Source organism: Halichondria panicea, chromosome 14 (assembly GCF_963675165.1).
Source record: "Halichondria panicea chromosome 14, odHalPani1.1, whole genome shotgun sequence".
Taxonomy (NCBI): Eukaryota; Metazoa; Porifera; class Demospongiae; order Suberitida; family Halichondriidae; genus Halichondria; species Halichondria panicea.
In genome coordinates, this window is record NC_087390.1 from 3,386,393 (window position 1) to 3,409,836 (window position 23,444).

General features: G+C 40.5%; 1 protein-coding gene across 1 annotated transcript; it reads right to left on the minus strand.

The window, feature by feature from the left end:
- Nucleotides 1–298: 298 nt before the first annotated feature.
- On the minus strand, nt 299–23,430 carry LOC135348045 (tyrosine-protein phosphatase non-receptor type 4-like). Its single transcript, XM_064546184.1, has 25 exons — nt 23,137–23,430; nt 21,274–21,375; nt 19,601–19,643; nt 17,135–17,258; nt 16,561–16,613; nt 15,003–15,174; nt 14,674–14,799; nt 13,253–13,414; nt 12,869–13,015; nt 12,732–12,772; nt 12,242–12,365; nt 11,937–12,066; nt 11,716–11,766; nt 11,298–11,384; nt 11,036–11,092; nt 10,735–10,862; nt 10,204–10,366; nt 9,902–9,992; nt 9,304–9,449; nt 8,616–8,807; nt 2,270–2,324; nt 1,528–1,621; nt 1,277–1,412; nt 762–807; nt 299–524 (listed from the first exon to the last, which is right to left on the minus strand). Exons 1-25 carry the CDS (start codon nt 23,287–23,289, stop codon nt 445–447), a joined length of 2,703 nt encoding a protein of 900 aa, XP_064402254.1. The 5' UTR covers nt 23,290–23,430; the 3' UTR covers nt 299–444.
- Between the last annotated feature and the right edge of the window lie 14 nt (nt 23,431–23,444).

Genomic DNA, 23,444 nt, shown 5'->3' on the forward strand with positions numbered 1-23,444 from the left:
ATATTTCGTGGGCCGGGATGGCCTCTAAAAGCATTTCGTTGCACAATGTTCGTGCATGGAAATGTCTGCTTACCAGAAGCCACGCCTTTACTTTGCACGTTATATCATATTTCGTGTAGGATTGCTAATTAATCCACGAAATCAGTGAAAATTAAGCCCCTCGCAAATTTCGCGCTATACGGTATGAGGGATTTTGCATGTGTAGTAGACAATTGTATAACTATAACTCTTTTATAATAGAGTACGTTAATTGCATGCATTAAATTTTATTGCACGATATTATTCAATATTATTAATGCATGCTTGACAATACAAAAAAACTCACTGAATTTTGACAATAGATAATAATAATTATGAGTGTTAATTTCGAAAAAATGACAGATGAAAAAGGGTATAAAATGTGGCACACAAAAATTGATTTGAGTTACTGTCCGTTAGTCCTCACTATGTGTAGCTCATAGGAGAGCGGTGAGTGGAGTTCTTCTTTTCTCTCGAGGAAGGGATCTCAATTTCAACGTAGTCATCTACGTAAAAAGAAACACATAATTTATACACAGATACATAATAATAATTATTATTATAGTCATAAATTACAGTGTTTACATTTAGAAGTAGCATGATCACCTTGAGCCTGATTTGATAGCATACATGAAGCGGGTTATAATAACAGGGTGACTATTAAATATTTTGGTTTCACATGCATTTTATTACTTTATAAGACAAGTTTTTACAACAAAGTAAAACCATGCAATGGAGCTTACCTTCGTATGCCTTGACTATGCTCTCACAGACAAATTGGAACTGGATCTGAGAAAGTAGAGTGCAATTTAATCAGAGAAATAATTATTAGAGGTGTTGTACTGGAAGTACTATTAATTAGGCTGATTCAGAAAACAGTAAGCAGCATTCTTTCACAAGAAGTGCCCGTTATAAAATACCCACCATTCTAAGCATAATTATAATGCTCTCATTGATAGCATTTCCGAACACACTTGAACAACCACACTTTATAAGTTTATGTACATTTACAGACACACGTGCGAAAGCACCCATTGCATGATTAACTCAAAGTGAGGAAAAGAAGGTATTCCACCTCATGGATCCACTAAGATTGCATGGTAAAAAATTAATGATTCGGTATCTATGGTTATAGTGTCCCTCATCCCTCAAGCTAAAGCCCTTGAGCTTTGGGACACTATAACACATAGATACCTCATGCCCATGTTCTAACTTATAACATAGCTAAAATAGTGATATTTACGGCCATTTTCCTTACAGGAGTTTGTACAAGCATCCCTCGTTGATCTCTCATGATCCGCACTACGTCTAGAGGGTATATGGGCTCCAACACTTCTATCTTGCACAGGGCTGTCTCCATGAGAATAAACACACCAGTACGACCAATTCCAGCACTGCAAATGGGTTTACAATATTTGAAACAGACAAAAAAAACTGCGTGTGGATGAAGAGCAAGTGGTACACATATATATAGCTGCCGGTGTCTTGGCTAATAGAAAACACACTGACCTGCAATGGACAACCACTGGTCCCTTCACTTGTCCCCTCAGTGTCCGCATGCTCTGAACAAACCTCAGGAAGTCCAACTTGCTACCCGGGATACCTGCATGTGAGCACCAACTATGATATACAGTATATTGTATACAATGTCATGGTAACAACTATTTTTGCGCAGGCACATTTAAGGGACACGCCGCCATTGACTCTGTCGTAGATACATCAGTTGGATAATCCAGTGATGGGACTATAATTTATGATAAACGCTTGAGAGCGGTTGTTTGCCTCAGGCAATTAAGCTCACCCACACACAGGTTGTCTGTGGTCAGATGAGCAAGATAGCTGACCTTAATTCAAGTACTCATCACCAATATTTAATTAATATTCAGCCACTAACAGTCTCGGTGGACCACAATTCGATTGATGGTTGGGTTCTGTGTGCAAGCAACGCAACCACAGCCAGGGCTTGTAGCCTTACTTCCATATAAGGGTACAACTGTAACTGTACAACTGGCATAGTTACAGAAACTTTACAGCACAATCTTTCTCCAAAGCACCTTAAATTTCCCTTTGTCTGGGGTTACCGATGCAATTACACCTGTTTATGTCTCGTGTTCTGTGTATTAACCACTCATTGTGCTGGATACAATTACACACCTGCTTATGCCTAGTGTTCTATATATAAACCAACCCATTGCGCATGTACAGTTACATGTAGTAGTGCAGTAGTGTTGTTACACATAATTATACTCACCATGGTCTGGCCAGTCGATGTACTGCATGTGAACCACATTACGTTCCTCGCCACTCTGTGTGTGAAGAGGGTAGGTGGTGAACAGTTAGTAATTACAGCATTCAAGAATTCACAAACTCTATAATACATTACACTGTCATTACAGAAAGAGTAACATGTTGTAAAACCGGTGTTGTTAATACATGTAGCTAGCAGGCAATGAAGTTAAATGAAATTTTTACTCACAAAAATCACCGTGTTCGAGTTGAACGCATTTTTTACGAAAATTACCCGCTATACGGTAAACATTATAGAGGAAGTGTAGTATTGAGCACTGATCCTATTACTACACGCTCACCGCGAGGATGGTTATGTAACAGAAAATACGATGAATATTACTTAACACTTAACATAATACGATTATAGTGAACAAGGAAACGTGTATGTGTGCATGTACTATGAATTTGAAAAAATGCAGCACATTTTAGCTAATACATGAGCCACAAGCCATGAAAAGGCACCAAACATACCAGCTAATAATTGATGCAGGTGAAGTGTGTCTGAGGTTACAACTACCATGGTTTCTTATACAGCTGGGCCGTTTAGAGGCTAAAGCTAGTAACATGTGTTTAGAGTAAAATGTTATCTGCTGGCATGTCAAATGCAAGAGTCTATGCAACGAGTAGAGATTCCATCCAGTAGTTAATTAAGTTTATTTGAAATGCACAAGTCATGTTTTAACAATTCAGTCCGTAGAACTTTCAAACTGTACATTAAACAGTCACTATAATCACAGAAAGAGTAACATGTTAGTACTGTAGCTATAGTAGAAGTACATGTAGTACTGTTACATAGCTGGATGAATCTATGCCTTCGGGTATATCATTATAGAGAAAGTGTTATCGAGCACTGATCCGTATAGTTATGATCCACGCTTACCATGAGAATGATTATGTAACAGAAATTACGATGCACATTACTTAACACCTAACACCGATGTAATACGATTATAGCGAACAAGGAAACGTGTATGTGTGCATGTACTATGAATTTGAAAAAATGCAGTACATTTCTATAAAGGAAACCTTACCCAAACTCAGATTAACTTTAGTAAAAGGTGATTAATTATGGGGGTTGAACATGTTAACGAACAAGGAAACGTGTATGTGATGCATGTACTATGAATTTGACAGTACATTTCTATAAAGGAAACCTGACCCAAACTCAGGTTAACTTTTTATAGTAAAAGGTGATTAATTATGGGGGTTGAACATGTGCTTAAGCATACAATGTACGTCATGCAAGCTCGCTGCCAGTTAAACTAGCTGGTGCATGTGCTTATAGTTAAAATTCTATTTCAGGTTTTTTTTTGCTAGATCAGTTTTATTGGCCATGCATGAGTGTCAGGTGCAAACCAGTATACAATACCACGAACTCCCTAGGGACATCTGAGCAAACCACATGCAGGTTGTGGTGTGCCACTAATTGCCTGTGGCCACACAGATACCATTGAAGAGAGCAGACTAGTGGTCTCAAGTGGCAAGCTAGACAGACAGGCTAAGAATACCAGTCCCTTAGCTGTGTTGCTATTTTTGGAGTCCACCTAATGCAATGATGCAAACATAATGAAGGCTAATCCAATTAAGACAGGCTAATTAGCACATCATTATTATCTCGTGCGCATGCAGCAGGGGAAGAGTGAGTGATTGGTGTGTTCGTGTGTGTGCATGCATCAGGGGCGTAGCCAGGATTTGAGAGAGGGGGGTGCTGGATGAATGAATCGTCGGAATTACCAGTGCGCAGAGTGCATTGGCGGTGTGAAACACGCCCCAACGGGGGGGGGGGTCTGGGGGCACTCCCCCAGAAAATTTTGGTTGTTACATGCTCTGAGATTGATTCTAACGCAATCTGGCTAAAGAAATGAGGGTACTGCTGCTTTGAGGCCTGGTGGTTAGCCACATCTTCATCTGAAGATGTCCTGTACGGCATTGTTTTGAGTTGTGACAATTAAATCAGCTGCTAACCAGGTTCTGCTTGTGAATTAGCAGAACAGGGTGGCAAACCACTTGCAATTGCAGTGCTGCTCTGTGAACTGGGCTCAACTGAAAATACTCAAAGAGTGACATGATGATGATGGTGATAGCTGCTCTGCAACTCTGTGGGGGACCTTGGTCTGGCTTTGCGCATGTGCACTGGATGCACTGAATATTTGGAGGTGGAGCTAGCTAGTTGGAGGTGGAGTTTTGAGGTGATCGAGCTCTTCAGTATATCAACTAGTTAGTAAAAGGAACTTGTGGAGCAGAGTCTGATGCCAGAGGGGGGTGCTGGAGCACCCTCTGCCCCCCTCTGGCTATGCTACTGTGCATGGGCACAAAAATGAGCTGTTAGATACTTTTATGGATTGCTTTAACTGCATGCTAATGAGACAGTGGTTGAAAAAATAATAGGGTACTTATAGTTGAAACTTGTAAACGATCTTCAAAGGCGACAAAAAACACTGTTTTTTATACATTCACGATCATTCCACATAATGTTAAGGTCGTTATGGTAAAAATTTATCGTATCCGTTTTGCCGCTACGCAATGAAGATCAACGAACGGGGTAAATGCTCTACTGAGCTATGCATGCAGCCACATATTCTACATTGTTCAATTTACACAAAATAAGCTAGATTTGTAAATACGAATCTTCGGTGGCCCAACGACATTCTAAAAGAACAGGAAATAGAATATGAAGGTTAAACTCAACATGTGATTTTCAACAAGTTCATCGGCTCCTTCTAACCCAAACTCAACATACTGAGACCAACACAATGCAAATAGTGTAATAAAAGCATACTATACTGTACTCGTGAGCTAGTGCATGAATACAGTCTGAGTTACGAACCAATCAATAGAACGCAGGCTTAGCCGCTAGGTGTTAAGCAATCCCTAAAACACGCTAGGTGTTGACATTGCTGAGGGTACAGTTACGATGTAATGTATTGTAAAACTAGAAAGTGTGTGTGATACTTGCAGCCCAAGGGCATGTGGCAACTTCTACAGCATGCGGTACTAAAAATGTTAAAAATAAATCTAGATCGATTACTAATCATGGCTGAGAACATAATATTATGACTGTACTTTAGACTGTAATTATAGGCTTAGGTTTCTGCAATCTGTACACGCAATCATGTGAGTGCAGATATCAATCGGGTGGGTGCTGATTACCATTAATGATATTCATAGTTCTAATGAGGTGTTACTTGAGGAAATTCAGCAAGGCATGTGAAGGAGCGCTATACATGTACACGTGTTTAAACCCCCTGTGCATGCGCACCTTATTGGTTAACACTTAATAAAGACACAGCAACTAAATTCAGAGACGCTATTTGGGCGTGCCGATATGCATTCGTACACAAGGAGACATGCATGTAACCAGGGGAAGAGCTAGAAATACAAACCACGTACAACATGTGTGTCAGCGAAATAATGATGAAAGTCTGATATTGAATTACTAAAATGAATGGAATGAATCTATGACGCACCTACAAATGCATGTAATAAAACAATAATAGACATTTAAAGTGCAGTCACATGACTGTATTTGATGAATGTCATTGGCTGCAGGTCACATGATAAGCAATAAGAGCCAATCTATAATGATGAAAGTCTGGTATTGCATTGCCGCAAGGATAGGAATAGTTTTCTATGCACAGCGGTATCAATCATCGCTCATTCATAAACATGTACAACAAAAATATTACATTGCATGGAAACATCAAGTATTGCATGTACAGTGTTACATGTAGAGTCATTTTGTACATGTACAGTGCAAGTGCAATCTCATGTATTAGTAATCTAAGGTACCATTTCATCTCATGCATGCAGGCATGTCAGCGTTTGGAACCAAATCATGGGATATTTGATGGATAAACAAATAAATAAACAAATGCAATTACATTCACTATTATGGATAAATAAACAAGCGAACTGACAAATACATTCACTGTATGTACATCAAAGAACTAAAATTCAGGGCTACTTAGATGCTGACTGCATGCAAGAGAAAATACCGCTCCTATAAATAGATATCCCAACTTTGGAAGCAGTGAATATCATGAAGGATTGCCACGGTGATGGTAGGTTAACTATACACTAGTATCATTATGTACAGATACAAATTAAGCGTGTACTTCATCTTCAAAGGATATAACTATCATTATAAATGCTGCCATGGTCACCTTCCGTCTAGGAAAGACATAATGTATATTCATTGGATAATTAAGGGGAACAAACACTTAAGAAAATGTGCAAGGGATATATAATCACATGACAAGCATTCTCGCACTCATCTACAAGCTACGGCACATTGGAAAGGTCATCCTGAGAGCTACATGGCACATTAGAAAGGTCATCTTGAAAGCTACATGATGGCACATTGGAAAGGTCATCCTGAGAGCTACATGGCATATTAGAAAGGTCATCCTGAAAGCTACATGATGGCACATTGGAAAGGTCATCCTGAGAGCTACATGGCATATTAGAAAGGTCATCCTGAAAGCTACATGATGGCACATTGGAAAGGTCATCCTGAGAGCTACATGATGGCACATTGGAAAGGTCATCCTGAGAGCTACATGATGGCACATTGACCTTTCCAATGTGCCACATGTCAATATTGCACCAAGGGCGAGCCTTTGGGGCGTCGATACGCCTTTGGTTGCACACACAATCACTCTGCACAGTTTGTTAAACTGTTGTGTGATGGTTTAAATTGGTTACAGCTAAACAAAGGACTAAAAAATCTGTATACATAGCTTAAGACCTAGCTGACACAGGCTCATGGAACTTAATTCCCAATCCATGAGCGTTTATATAAGGTTCTTTACACAGCCTATAGCAATTAATGGGGACGTGAAAAATATGACAGGACCAGCTTAATGGCCTTAGCAACTCTTCAACCACAGCTAGGGTCATGACAACAGTGGATCTATATAGCACAATATCAACTCAGTTTAGTACATGTTGTAATTCAAGGAACATTTTCATCGACTACATGCATGTAGATAACAATAAGAAATACATCACAGAGAATTTACTATAATTATGGAAAAGCCGATGTGTTGTCCAGCTAACAGCTCTAGTAATGAAAGCACCAGATCCTCAGTGTATGTCTCGCAATAGACGGCTAAACATTGAATATTTACATAATTACGGGAATGATGGACCTTGGACTGTTGCTCAAAAAGATGTATACAGTTAAACGCCCACAACTATTACTTTGAAGATTGCATCATAAGCAGTTAACATGTTTATTTGTGGGCATGGAAAGCAATGAAGGAAAGGGCAACTGTCAGCAAATAATTGTATTCACGATCAATGAATCAACTTCGCAGGGCAAGCTCTAGTTGACACTCTCACCCTATTCCATGCTTGAAATAATTCCCCTATAGCAACATTCACACAAGACAATAGGTAATCATTTGATCTCTTGTAGCATGATGCATACACACTTTATTTATGCGGCAAGCTTGGGGGATTGCAAGTACACTAAACGTAGACAGTTAACAGACAGTATGCAAATAGTTGGTTTACAGTCGATTGGGTTTTCACTTAGAAACACTCTAAACACTTAGAATACAATGCACATAGGAACGCTCACACATGCTTAGGTCGATAGACTGTAATGAGGTCAAATACCTATGAAAATGAACAGATACGCTTGGCTACACTGTGTGGAGTTAGCAGCTTCTTTATGGAAGGGGCTGTGAACTAGAATGCATGCTTCAGACAATCCACAATTAACCTTGTGCATTGAAGCGTGCATACCCGCCCTATGAATGTGTGTACATCAAGGGCTGAGATGGCTGCAGTATGTGCAGTGTAATGCAGCTAGTGTAATATCTCTATTTTGGCCATGCATGTACCCTATCAGCAAGCTAGTCCAATAAAGATGTCCCCTAAGCTTTTTACAGGACACCTGTGACTCCCTTTAAGCAGGTTTCACGAATCAATAGTATCAAGATGAGTGCATACCGATCAACCAGGGCCCAATTATAGCAACAGGGTAGGGCCTCCAAGACGTGGCTTGAGCTTGAGCCAGCATTTCCCATGCACCGGAAATAATTATACCTACGGTTGGCATGCAGATACTGCCATACCAGACATTCTACCCCCACTCAATGGTTACCACATGTATCTTACACAAGGCAGATCATTGCAGCATGGTCTTCCTTTTGCTGCTGTAACCACGTTATGTGCACAACACATACAACACTCAAATACACCCCTACAAGACAAGAGGTTCTCTCTAGAGGGGGGAGGAGGGGATTTCGGGCAGAGTTGAATTTTTTGTGTCAACATGTATCTCCATAAAAGACTCTCACCATTCTATTCTTGAGCTTGAGCTGTCTCGTGACAATCACCCTATCGGTCTGTTCCGACAGATTCGTCACACCGTATTTCCCGTATTCCTGTTTGCAGCCCAGGTCTGGCCAATACTTACAGCACCTCACTTTACCCTCCTCCACAATGCCAGTCAGCATCACCACCAGCGTAGAGTGCTGCTCCCAGACCATCTGGTGTGTGTGAGGTGTTGTGATGAGTGTGAGGTGTGTGAGGTGTGGGGTAGGAAAACTACACTGGGGCACCCCCATAGAACTGTAGAATGTGAGTTTTTAAAAATGTATTTACAGAATTGTATCTACACATGCACGTACATGTACAGGGGCAGTGGATATCAATTTTAAAATTACTAATTACCAATTAGACTCCCTTTACACAATGCAAAAAATAAATTAAAAAAATCCTTAAACGTGTGTAGGTGGATAAAACACTCGCATTCTGTTCCACGATCCTGATAAATGAACCTCTTTGCTACAATTACTCTATACCCACGAAAATAGACAAATTATAGATGCCAGTAACTTGAGCTTGTTATGCCAGACAATTAGGGAGTAAAGGTCTGGGGAACATGGTATGCCATGAAATAAATACCACTGTGCATCTCATACAATAGAACACCCACCATGCAGTTTACCATGCTCGCCACCAATTAGTACAATATATACTCACCTGCCAGAAGTCCTTGCACGTGTGTTGCATGGGGCCCTGAGCCGCTATGTAGTGGTTGATCTGTCCAGTGGTGTAGATCTCCAGGTCTACCTTGTTGGCATTAACGTAGTCAGGTCCCTCGTTCAACTGCACTCGAGTCTCATCATCTGAATGAAGAGAGAGAGTAGAGCATTGAAAGTGTGTGCTACTCATACAGAGGATTTCAGGTTGGTTGGCAGAAGTGAATTGCAGCCATCCATGACCATCTCATTCACACACAGTGTACAAACATGTTTTACAATTAGTCGTCATGGTTGACTGCTGCACTTCAACTTTTAACTTCTGCCAACCAACCAACCTAAAAGCAATTTAATGCTCAGAGAGGACATACAATAACGGCATGCAGGTGTTATGTGCAGCAGGTGTGAATCTACATGTAGGTATAGAGGACTAATTACTGTATTGGATGCACTTGCCATGTACGTACGATATCAGAATTAATTTTTACATGTACAAAAAAAGATGTACAGTTCCAGTTTAGTTACATGTACGTAATCTGGCCTGTTTGGGTGAACGGCCCACTCTCTATATACACACCCGGCTGATACCAAGCACTCACAGGCCGAGATGTCTCTGTATCTGTTCTTGCTGAGGTTGTGAGGTAGCTTGCTAGCTATGGCCGCCATTCCAGGTTTTCTTCGATACAGTCTCTACAGGTGATACAAACATTTAGTGCTTACCACACAACAAGAATGGAGTACAGTGGAATATACTCTAAATGTGGACTCAAATATGGACAACGTTTTTAACCAGGACACACAACCAAGTTTAGAATTGAGTCCATAAATAATGAGAATTTCCCTCCGCATGCGTCTAGACACAACCCAACCCACCCCGCCCCCACACCACACACATCCTCACATCATAGTGTAGCAGTGACCTTCCGTTGACCAGACTCTCCTTGAGTATTGTCAGAGACTCCCTGAGCATGTATCCAGGGTCATCGAGCTTCGACTCAGAGAGACTGGCCGGGGCCGGATTGATTCTGTTCAGGTTACGAGGCTTCACAATTAGGACCAACTCCCTATAAGTACAGGAGGACATATGAGTGATAATTAATACACAACTGGTACACAGTTTGCAGTCAACAAACAACAGATACATGTACATGGTTTCCTGGAACACGTACAACAGTCATAATATTGACACATTCAATCCCCAGAAGAGATGCAGTGAAACCTGTTTTAACCCTACCTACAACTAAGTCTACGTACGCCCAATAATTTCCATTCAACATAATTACTATGCTAGCTATAATAATTATTTTCAGCCTCTGTCATTTTGCCCACCCAAGGGTGAACGCTAACAACATCTCTATACTGGAATAACCCATTTATAGAATTAAACTTAGCCGACAGTATAATATGTACCCTAGGCTATTCTAATGCCCACCTTGAACTCTGTTCCCTACTAGTCGCTATCATAGTAATGAGACGATCGTGGGTCTGCTCTGTCACTGTCTTGCCGTTGATGTACAGGATCTGGTCACCCTCCTCTAGTGGCGGGTTACATAGGGACGACTGTGGAGGGGGAGGGGGTGGGATTTGGAATAGGTGCATGACACACTGCACTACGTATTACGGTATTCGAGCATATACAGTTTGCAATACATTAGGCCTCAAGGACATAATATTATTATTGTTTTGACTTTAATTGGGAGCTCAAACGTACACTTATTAATCTATTGACTTACTGCTGATCCCTCTGTAACCTTGGTGACCATAACGGGACCATTTTCATCAACACCACCCTGCGTGGTAAAGATCATCGCATTAATAAAGAACAATAGAGTATTTCTAAATAGTAGGTAAAGATCATTTAGTTTAGAAAACTCAATCAAGTGTGTTTATACATCTATGTTCGGTTAAGATCACCAAACTGGAAAGCTATTATATACATGTACAGTACCTATTAGTGTACAGCAGGTCTATCAGTGCCCAGTGCATGCAACTCACTCTGAAGATGAACCCGTATCTGCCCACTGAGTCAGCCAACATCCTGATGAGTAGCAGACCCTCTGACATCAAGTCATCCATGCACACCTACACAAGTATCAGTTAGTCAATTATTATTGCAAAATAGATGTATAAATTGAGCCAACAACTACATAACTGGAGCCTCTACCTAAATATTACCAGCTGTCTTTTAGGTTAAAATAACGTACAAGAATGATGGCCGATCCTAGCTATACCAAGAACTATTGTCGTCGCATTACTAAAGAAAAATAGAGCACTTCTAAAAAATAGGTAAAGATCACTTAGTTTAGAAAACTCAATCAAGTGTGTACATTGAATGAGGGAAAGAGGATTTACTAGCAACTGCTCAAGATGGGAGACTTATCGCAATAACGGACTCAAACGTATAGAGACTCACCTGTCCAGCCTCCTCTTCAGCTGCCACTTGCTCGTCGTAGTATTCTGTTGGCTGTGGATCATGCAAGATATCACATGACTTTCACATGACATAAATATATATATATTGGATCAGAGGAGGTACGACATCCGCGTGTCAAAGGAAACGCGGATGATACGCGGATGTCATACCTCCTCTGATATTGGATACTAGAATTATTATTATATAGATCAAAAGCTCACCGCGTTGTCGTTGTTGCTCATACGTCTGTAATTGGAGGTGAAGTTTGGGGAGATGCGTGTATTAGGTTCTGGTACAAGAGAGAACTGGCCACTGAGGTCGTTAGAAATAGCCACTCCAGGAAAGCCAATACTGCATGGTGTGTGTGAGGGGGAAGGGGGTGAGAGTGAGTACCATTTACGTTGATTTACTTATTTCGGAACCGCCAGTGAATTAATTTTAACATTGTGTACAACAGATTTATTTGACCAATCCAAATACTTTCACAGACCTATTCAGGATTATAGTTAGAATACAATGCACTCACTCCTCATAGTCCTCGTCATCGGAAGGGGACATCTGTGTTCTCCTGACCACCACAGGCCGACGTGTCTCACCACGACCCAGACTCTGGGCTCTTCTCACACTACTGCTTTGGACATCTTCAAACTCTGTACATACGTGAGATCGAGCGCATGGAGCAAGTGACAAGGAAAGTATGCCATTGTGTACGTACTACTACTACTATTGCATGCCTGAGTATACAAGATCTGTGCGAGTCTCACGAGTGTCATGTAAAGGGAAAGCTGAAAATAATACCTCAAATTTGGTGCATGGCCACATTCATACACTACCTCCTAAAATGCACCCCACTAATTCTACTAGTCCATGTTTCCACGTATAATATTATATATACATAGCGGAAAAACTATTGCGCGAAAAGAAGGGTGGGTGTTTTGTTTAGGATACTAAAGCAGCTGGTAAAATGAAAGTGCATAAATACGTGCACTGTAGTGCAATGATTATTAGAGGCTCACCTGCTGGTTGAGGTGACTTCTTTGATAATCTATCCCGTTGCCTGTGATAAAAATAAAAGTGTGTATGTTAGCTAAAGCATGATGATGCAAGAATCAAAGTGATGAGTGTGGCTATGAACATGGATGGCTATACCAACCTGAACACCCTGAGGCTCTTAGATCGCTCCAGAGCAGTTTCCCGTAGTTCGTTCAGTGGGTGTGGCTCCATCCGCTCCCTCAAGAATGTGGGACGACGTAGGAAACTGTATGTGCGGGCAGGGGGCGGGGCACGCACATCAGATACTCTGTGTGGGAGGGGGGGGACAAAGAGATAAGTATCGTCCATTGATATGAGATATCTGGGCTACATACATGTACATGTACAGCATGCAAACGCTTTACAATATCATAGTTTGCATATCTTATGACAATGACCTTTACCTAAAAAAGGGTACTTGTAAATTAAACCCAATGTATGAGTGACGACTCTACCATGCATGCATGAGCCTGTTAACACAGTAACAATGCACAGCCTAGCTCACCTGAAAAAAGCATTGTACTCAATGCAGCTTTTCCACAATTGTTTGCAGCCGTCATAACTGTCCATGTGAAACCCCACTGTGTTGGGCTGGCGGCTCCCATTCTCAGACCGTAACTCAATGTAGAACCTTTTCCTCTTGTATGTGATCTTCTGCACATGTAACCTATGCAAAGATTATAAATATGTACTTCAATTCTAAGTCTTGTAATGGGGTACACAAGTATTGCAGTCAAAAACCTCTAGCTTATAGACATAATAATTGTATGTGCATGTTATTGTTATTGTATAATTATATGCATTATAATACAGGCTCGGATACTTTTGGTGATACTCTTGTTTGTCACAATTAACACAATAAAGCAAGTAATACAACCACATACATGTGCATGTAGCAGCTAACTCAAAAAGAAACCTTACGGTGTAAAGTGAGCATGCAAGTGTTTGGTAACGTAACCCAGATAAAATGACACCTAACAACCTGACCAATTTGCATGCTTGCTATAGTAGGTACATGTAATTCGCTCAACACTTCTCAGAAAGAAACCATTACTCGCCATGAACAAAGTGAAGCTGCAAACATTAAAAGCATAGCATACATTCCCCCAAAACCAGTCATTGCATCCTAATTAAAGTTTCTCACTTTGCATGCACAACTACATAAAATTTCACAATACCATAATGCATTATCGATAGAGCGAGCCATTTTTGAGTATTTAATTTACGATCGTAAAAATATGAAGGCCGGCCGTGAGATGATGACTTGCTATTAATAGCTAGAGAACAAAACCCATACTGTACAGCAATGAGAATATGCGTGCAACAACAGCTACGCATGTAATTGTCCACAAGCCTGGAGTACTCGTGTGTTGAGTAAGTGTTGGGTAATGTAAACCACACAAAATTAACATTTCCTGCCTGCAACCTGACAGTTACTGGTACCACTGTACAAGTACGCAGATAGTTCGCTCTTACACTGAATTGTTGCATGCATGTACGAACGAAGTGCTAAGACAACGTAACAATAATAATTAGCATATACATTCCATTCCCAAGCACCAACAACAACACGTGCATGCAACATTCCTAGGAAACAACAACAAAAGCCTTCTGTGCATAACTATACATTATCAGGAGGGGGAGGGTATGTGTGTCAATACTCCAGAAACGTCAGCGCTCATTCATTCACTTTTGTCGGGATTTATGATCGTATACAACTGTGGAAAGGGATATATATACCTTGATCCACGTTCTTTGAGCTATAAAGTTATATTAACGCAACAACTCTCTGCAAGCCTGCTTTTACAAATTAATAACAATACACAATTATTAAAACAACATAGGGTTGTTGTATCAGAGCAGGGGTTTATATGTACATGTATTTGCTCCAAGAAGGTCTATAGTTCATGAAGTATGGCGACTTACCAAGAGAAGGTGGTGATGAGAATCCTGCTCTTAAAGACAGAGAGTCCATTACCAGTGATACCCAGGCCCAAGTCTACTCCGTGATGGTCCTTGGCAGGGAACAACTCAACACCATAGAAATCAAGGCTGCATGAAGGGAAATAATGAAGAAGTTAAGTACTGTGTGATGGGCGTAGATCGAGTTAGGATACACAAAAACATCATCAAAATGAAACAGTAATATTAATATACTTGTTATTGTATACACTGATCTTACACACACATTGTTAGAGAGCATGAGGCTACAAACGTTCAATACTGTACTCATGCAGATACGATGTATTTAATACCTTTTGGAGTAGGATAAGAACATGAACTCTGACTCAGCACTAGTCTTGCCCGCTAGTGATTGGTGAAGCTGTGAAATCCTGTCGTCCATGTCGTGAGTCTGTTTCGGTATCAGGTGGAAGTCAGCAACGTAGCCAGGAGCATGTTTATCTGGGTCGTAGTCACCCAGTTGAGCTGTGTGTGGGGGGGGGGGGTTGGATGTGTATGCATGTGCTAAGTTTCGAAGCCTTTTTAAACAGTGACTCAATCAATGTACGTATGACAGCTAGGGAGTATCTAGTTACTGAGAGGCTTATAAACAGCTCTAAGCATTCCTACGTATCCAGCCTGACAACAAACATTCAGCACATGGCAAAACATAACAGTAACAAGTGTGCAGATAATTTGGAAATCAAAGCGACCACACAGGCATAAATTAAATTGATGTATGCTGACCATCACATAACACTTTATGTTTATAACTTCATATTGAGTCTAATGCCACTCATAATGAGCTTTGATACACAAAACAAGCAGCTAGCTACACGTTTATGGTAACACTATACATGCAGCCTACTTGGCACAATTAAGACTTACAGTTGTGTTCGGGCAAATGTCATGCTAAAGTGACCAGAACAGGTTACCTACACCATTCTACACATACACACTAAAGGCCTATTCATTGTATGTTATAGTCACAATTAGGGACTATGTTCCGCTTGTTAAGATCACTCCTGGGTTACCTGCACAACTACACTCAAGGCACTCAAGGCACTCAAGGCACTCAAGGCACTCAAGGCACTAAAGGCGCACTCAAGGCACTAAGGCCTCTTGCCTATTCAGTTGTAAAATGCTTGCTTCTATTGTGGTCAATTAGGAACTATGTTCCGCTTGTTAAGTCACTCTTGAAAACTGACTTGCTAGCATACTTCACTGAAAATGTAAGTAATAACAGGTTACCTACACCATTCTACACATACACACTAAAGGCCACTTGCCCAGTGCTTGCTTCTATTGTGGTCATAATTACTATATATAAAAGAACTATGTTCTGTTTGTTAAGATCACATTACAGCCCTTGAAAACTGACTTGCTAGCATCTGAAGCGCATGCAGACACCTTTAAAGAAAACTACCGGGTATCTGTGCATAATTATGAAAACAAAGCCACATACGTTACCACAACAACAGCGCCAGTTCAAACACACTCTAGTCAACACAAGTGGGTAGCTGTTGATTGAATAACAGCTTGGCAGTTTACAATAACAGCTTACACTAATCCCAAATGTGTAATACACGGAAATATTTGTTCAAAAAATACTGGTCACCAATGCATACTGAAAATAAACTCAGGCACATCCAAACAGGCTCTGCATGGGTGTCTTGAATAATTATGATAGTTGATGCCAGGTTGATCTTTAACTATAATTATTATTGCCTTGCAAGCTTTGATACAGGTACAATTTCAATGTCAGCTAGTCCCTATAGCCAGCATTATGGTATTGATATAACTATACTAACACAAGCTTAAGGTATTTGGAGTTCAAGATACAATTTTGAGTGTACAGAACAGTTTCTTTACCTTGCATAATGTAGGAGCCCAGTAGGCAGGCACTCTCAAACGAGCAGGGAAGTCTGTGTGTGTGTGTGTGTGTGTGTGTGTGTGTGTGTGTGTGTGTGTGTGTGTGTGTGTGTTGTGTGGGAGTGTGTGTGTGTGTGTGTGTGTGTGTGTGTGTGTGTATGTGTGTGGGAGTGTGTGTGTGTGCGTGTGTGTGTGTGCGTGTGGCGAAGGGGGGTTGGAAAATTATCAGTTGCAATGACTCAAAGTGTTCATGCACAGCTGGTCTGTGGTCTAGTGGTATTTAAGGAGAGCTTTATTAAATTAAAAACCAGGCATTCAGCACAGTCACGCAGATCTGTCGGTCCCACATGTATAAAGCTCTAGACCTATACTGCATGGACCCACTATAGATCTGTCGGTGACCCACATGTATAAAGCTCTAGACCTATACTGCATGGACCCACTATACATGTAGCAGAGGTTAGACATTTTGGATACTACAACAGAGCACACCTGGCTTCTAAAAGCTATAATAGATCTATACCTCCGAAAACATATGTACATGTATATTCGCGGACAGGAACAAGCGCCATACCTTGTAGTGTAGAGATCTTTCTTGACCTGAAGGTAAAACTGGTATCGAGTGACCTCCTCGTGGAGACTGCCCGGGTCAGGCATGTAGAACTTCACACGGAACTCAACCAACATTGTGTGGACACCTGTGTGTGTGTGGGGGGGGGGGGAGGGGGGTTAGGGTGAGTGGGGATGGATTGGTGGTTGGGGACATGTGATAATTAAGGCTGTCATGTGAAAAGGAACTGTCAGAGAAGGTCTGACATGTATTAAAACACAAATCACTACAAGTTCAGGGAATTGGCCTGGACGTTATCACATGATTGGAAATGAAATTTGCAGGACCAATGCATGGAGCTTGTAGTGATTCGTGCACGCATGTCGATATGATATGAACTTATTGATTATATAGCAGCTGATCATAGCTATTAGCAAAAACTTTGTTCACTTTCAACTGTATACGGAGCTAAAAATGATGGGCTTCAAATGATAAGGTAGCCAAGACAATTTACATACAAATACGGACACAACGCCCCCCCCCCTCCCCCTCATACAGGCCTATACAGGTATATAGCTCTGAACATTTATCCTCAACAAATGATCAGACAGTAGCAACAAACAGTTCACAGACAAACCCAACATGGCTACCACTGTGCCACCCCACTCATAATCTCCCTGTTTTTGGCACACAACTCCCGGGTTCCAAGAAGGATACCCTTAAGCAGGGCAATTATTGGCTATAAGCCTTTCAGCTTCAAGAGGCAACATGTGATCCATACAATTGTAGTGAATTTCAGGCAATTTTTTATGCATGTACAATGCCAGAGTAGCTAACAACAAAAGCTGACTCCTTCATGCAATTAATTTACTTACCATTATGGAACCAGTGCATGTAATTGGGTCATGCATTTCTGAAAGAGACTCTTAGGCAGTACCTGTTAGTTAAGGCATCGCATGCAATGCATTGACTTTGTTGTGTGTGTGTGTGCTTCCTGGTGGGTATAGGAAGGGACAAGCACAGTAAACACAAAACATTATTCCCATCCCAGCTATTAACAAGAGGCGGGCTCAGCCCATCCATCAACAACCTGGCATAGAGACGATGTGGTAAATATGGTGACGACAATATTGAACACTGGGACCATGCACTGGGGCATACAGTTGTATGTGTTACATGTGGCTCTTGACAACACCAGGCTAATATAATTAGTTTAGGGTTCCTTTGATGTCATTTGAAAGCCATACATATCATCACGCAGATAGATACAACAGTGTCAGGTAATACATTCTGAGATACTATTTCAGTAGCATGTACATATATAAAAAAGCAAATTTGAATGGACTGTCAGTTCCATAATTATACTGATAACGGTACTTTTTTTAGGCATGTAGACATTGTAATCTTGAGGAACTACTACCGTAGATCACAAAATACCTGCTGATACCTTGGATTTTAGCTACAAAAGAATCTACAATCTTCTACAAGTGGCAATCACAACAGACGATTTCAGAATATGTAGTCCGAGCTACACCGTGCCTGTCGTACCTCCTCTGTACACACACACCCACACACACACACACACACACACACACACACCCACACCCACACACACACACACAGCCATGACTCCAGGCCACTAAGGAATGCTAACACCCGATTAGAGGCCATTAATTTAGTAAACACTAGTACAGACACACACTGTGCTCCCACAAAGAGCACGTTAGGACCGTACTCTTGGTGGACTTAAATCAAACTGAGATTTCATTCAAGCATGATCAAAATGACATGCCATTAATAATTGAAGCCCTTCAAAATTGCCACTTAAGTTAATGAAGCACTGTGTACATGAATGATGTGGCTGCAGTTATCAGCTAGTGCCAAGACAAGTCTTTGATTTATGCTCTCGTTTACCCTACACATTCTTACAAAGGGCCCCTTCCCCTAGCGAAGAGAGGTAACCAAGGAGACCTAGCTGTGTTTAATTGCCCGGGAACCTAAGGCACTATAAGTGCACCCTACAACAGGGGCCCTTCCCTAGGAGGTACACCTGTATGGTACGTAACCAATACAAACGTTTTGTCATACCCAGACGTAAAAACAGGAGCTTGATCTACCAGCTACAAGGCCATAAGAGCACAAAGGCACAAAGGGGCATTTCACATAAAGGACATGATCGAGTCACTGTTGCTAAGTACTAACAGGGACTTTGCTGCGCTAATATTCCTATTACTAGGGAAACAGGATCGAGTCACATGCACTTACAAAGCCACAAGTGTGCTAACCAAGTTGTGCAAACATACAGTACTGGAAGAGATTGTGGTTTTCATAACCATGGTTTCGTAAATAATGCCTATACAATGAACTACATACACATGACTATCATGACTACCATGAGAGTAAGTGATTTAAAAAAGGGTATGTACCTGCAATGTATGAAGTACGTTACATGTACTGCACAAGAAACTACATGTACATGTTCAAACTTACCCTTGAACTGCTTCTTCAGGAGCTTTGCTGGGTCTACCCATTTCTGTAGAATTATAGATCTATAATGAATCAACACAAGATAGGAGTATTGTTGTTGCTAAAGCCAATCTATAGGTATTAGTAAACACATTCTTAGAAGCTGACTGCACAGAGAGAGATGGGTGAACACATTGCAACATAATCAAGGAAGTGTTGTGTACTTGTTATTAGGGTGGCAAGGGGTATTGGAATGTGTGTAATCTGAACAGAGCTTCAAATTTAACCACAACAAACGGAATCACAATAATTATGTACAATGAAGCTTGTCCGCATACATGTACATGTATCATTTTTGTGGTTTCCATATCATGATGGTCTCCTAGACCTAGTGAGCATAGCGGGGATAAACTATGTCTTTTGTATGGTCTACCTTATGCAACAGGTAGAGGCTATGGCTCATTGAACAGTTGTCTAGCAACACACACACACAGGTGGGCGGCTGATTGGCTCAGCTGTGAGCACTGTTGTGCCATTGGACATGTGGCACATACATAAAACAGAGGAACATAAAATAATACGTACACTTTGCGTAATTAAGCACTTAATTCAGTCAAAAGAAAGACATAACTATTCTACATGTAACATGTTAATAATTAAGAGCCTAATGTACAACAATTAATACTTGTTAGTGCCAATAATCGGCACAGAAACAGTTTGCTTATTGCTGAAACAGGTTTTACACAGTCACAACGCCATTGCACATGCAAGCACTCAATAATTCACCTAGGTAGCCAGTGTAATACGTACCACTGAAACATACATTGTAGGTTCCAAGCCGGTTAGTGTGTATAATTGATAAGTGTATATTAACACTTATCAATTGATCTACATGGAGACTAAATTTGACGAATGACATGCCAAATACACTAACACGTTCGTTTCTGTTGCCTAGATACAATGCACAGGTAAAAATTCTGATTAGCAATGAAGGCAAATATTTTGTACATATAATCTATTCCGCACGTGTAAAGGTCATACTGTAAAGGTCATACTTAGATCATCATGCATGCTTGTGTTCTGCACACACACAATTGAATATAATACCGACATGTACGTGCATGTGCGCACGATCTCTGCCTTTGTTATTTGACAATTCAGCAGTTTCCTGTAATAGGGTCGTTTCATATTTACTTTTAATCACTTTTAAGAAGAAATTTTAGGAAGAAATTCAATATGGGAAATTATCAGTTAACAAGAACTACTTAGATATTGATTTCTAAGTGTGTGGAGGATGATCTACATAATTCCACAACCATAATGCAACCCAGGGTTGAAGGTAAATTTAAAACCCACTATTAATATTGTTTTCAGTGCCAAAAGCCAAAACAACAAAAAAACTGAAAGAATAGCAATTAAGGGGCTCTCAAACGACCTCGATCAGCACTGATTTTGAATTTAAATTTTTTTTTCAAAGACACTACTAGAACTGAAAGCTGGCTACTGTGTAAACACACACAAGCTAGGTACCATTAATCAATAATGTTGACTACTACCATTATGACAGAGGCTTTCAGCTTCGGTGCTATATACATGTATGCATATTCAGGACACCGGATAGTTTGAGACAATTGAAATGAGACGATATAATTATTACAATCTTAAATGGCAGACAAAACGCGTATGCACACACTTACCATGACATCTGAGTCTTTGTAGGCCACACCGAAGTAGTCCCTCTCCGCTAGATCGAGGTGTTTGAAGACCTCATCCAGCAGAACATCTCCATGACTCTGTTTCTGTATGTAACAAAACATTATACTTATTTACAAATCCTAGGATACACTGTACTACACAAGAAGACTCCTACAATTACAATGTAGGAAATTAATGAAACAAAATTTGGATACTGTTTTCATGGCACAATCTAATATGGATGGCTTTTACAGCAATGTCACTCTTCCAAATGACAGTGTGTTCTTTACTCGGAGGCCCCACTATTTTGTAAGAGTCGTTTTGTAAGGACTCTTTGTTGGGATTCACAAAAGGAAGACATTAATGACAACTTGTTAATTGGTGAAACTTGTATTAATGTGGTCCGGATGATATATAATGTATGGTATGGGAAATTAGGGGAAATGAGAATTTCTGACACTATCAGTTGACCAAGCTGAAGGATTACATCCAATGCCATCTATGCAAGAGGCGCCTACAATGAGCACCTAGGCACATTAGATTGCAGATAAAGTACAAGATGTACACTGATAGAACATCAAAGGAAAGTTCAAAGGGCAGATGTCAATGCATTAAGAATTTTCACTGAGTGAAGACAATGGTAAATTGATAACCAAAGTGGTATCCATGCAACTGCTACATGGCAATGGGTTGGAGCAGAGCTACAAGTTCACTTGGCAAAAGCTAGTTATCCCAGCCTAAAATGGACGATGGTGTAGTTTTAAGCAGCAGTTAGAGCTTTTACTATAGTTAATTGAAGCTGATGGACACATAGCAGAATACATAGTCACATGCCGACAACTAAGCTAATGTACAGGCGGCTTCACCTTGCAAACAACAAAGAACTCCACCCTTGAACAACACATTAGATAGGACAAATATGGAGCGAAAACTCATAAATCACTATCCCTTGCAGATTTGCCTACAATTAATTATGTAGCTACAGCAGGCTAAGATAAATTCCGCTTGGAGTACTACAATGAGTGCTTCTACAGGACATCCTTTTGCCTGAGGCAACTTCCTAACCTACATCACCTAAGTGACAGTTTCATCAAAAATGGTCAATGGTGTGTTCACAGTGCACACACAAGGTGCTTTAGGGAAAACACTTCTCTCTGTCAATAGGACATAAACAAGAGCTATTCAATGGCGAAAAACAAGAACACATTTGCCTCCACGAATATCGCATAATATACTATTACTGGTAGTTAACCTATCACTATTGACTAGTAAAGTACCCGTATAACAGAGGTAGATAGATATCAGGCAACATCCGGTGGTAACTGTTCAGCTCAGTTATCAAGTGCTTGTAGAAATTATGTACCGTAACGAGCTAAACAACTGCAGTCAATTACCACCAATAATTAACTGAAGAACCACGTGTTAATAACTTTGCCAATGCCACTGCATCCTAGGCCATTTACACATTACTTTTTCTGTACATTCAGAATTTTGTAAGACTAGCTGCATACAATACGATTTATCGTTGAGTGGCACTGTGATTAATACGATGAATATCCGGGCCGTGGAGAACTGTTCACAGCTACATTTTATAGCATGTTTGGACTGAGGTACATGTGCAAGCTATTACAATGCCACATCTATTACAATGCCACATGGTGTTTTTAGTGGTTCTGAACTACAGCTATATATCTATATACCAGAAAAGACAGAGTCTTTAATAGCCATCCACCACTCTTCTACCATCTACAGAGTCTTAGCCATCCACCACTCTACATCTACACACAGTAAACCTGGGCATTACCAACATTGCAAGCTAACTAAATCTACATCTAGTTTATATACTGCAGCTAGCTAGCACTTACATCCACATCACAGATAAAGTCTGTGTCATCCAGTAGCTTGACATGGCATCGGATCATTCCTTTAGGTCGCTCAGCATTGTCTGGCTCAGCTCTCCTAGACACTTGGTATGTGTTCTGCCTGTTCAGGCTACTGCTACGCTTCAGAAAAGGCATGACTAGAACCAGCTAGCTAACAAACTTTTAGTACTCAGTATAATAATTGAAGTATCTTTGTGTGTACTGTTTTAGTCTTGGCCTTGTACTTGTAAATTGTTAAAACTTTAGGCTGAATAAATGGTTGCTGTGGTATTTGCTTTTATTATTATAGA

Coding starts and splice junctions, on each gene's coding strand:
- LOC135348045 (XM_064546184.1), bottom strand. CDS start 23,289: ATGCCTTTTCTGAAGCGTAGCAGTAGCCTGAACAGGCAGAACACATAC. Junction 13,415..14,673: donor CTCATCACCACCTTCTCTTG/GTAAGTCGCCAT, acceptor ATCTTTGCATAG/GTTACATGTGCAGAAGATCA. Junction 12,067..12,241: donor GATGACGAGGACTATGAGGA/GTGAGTGCATTG, acceptor CACACCATGCAG/TATTGGCTTTCCTGGAGTGG.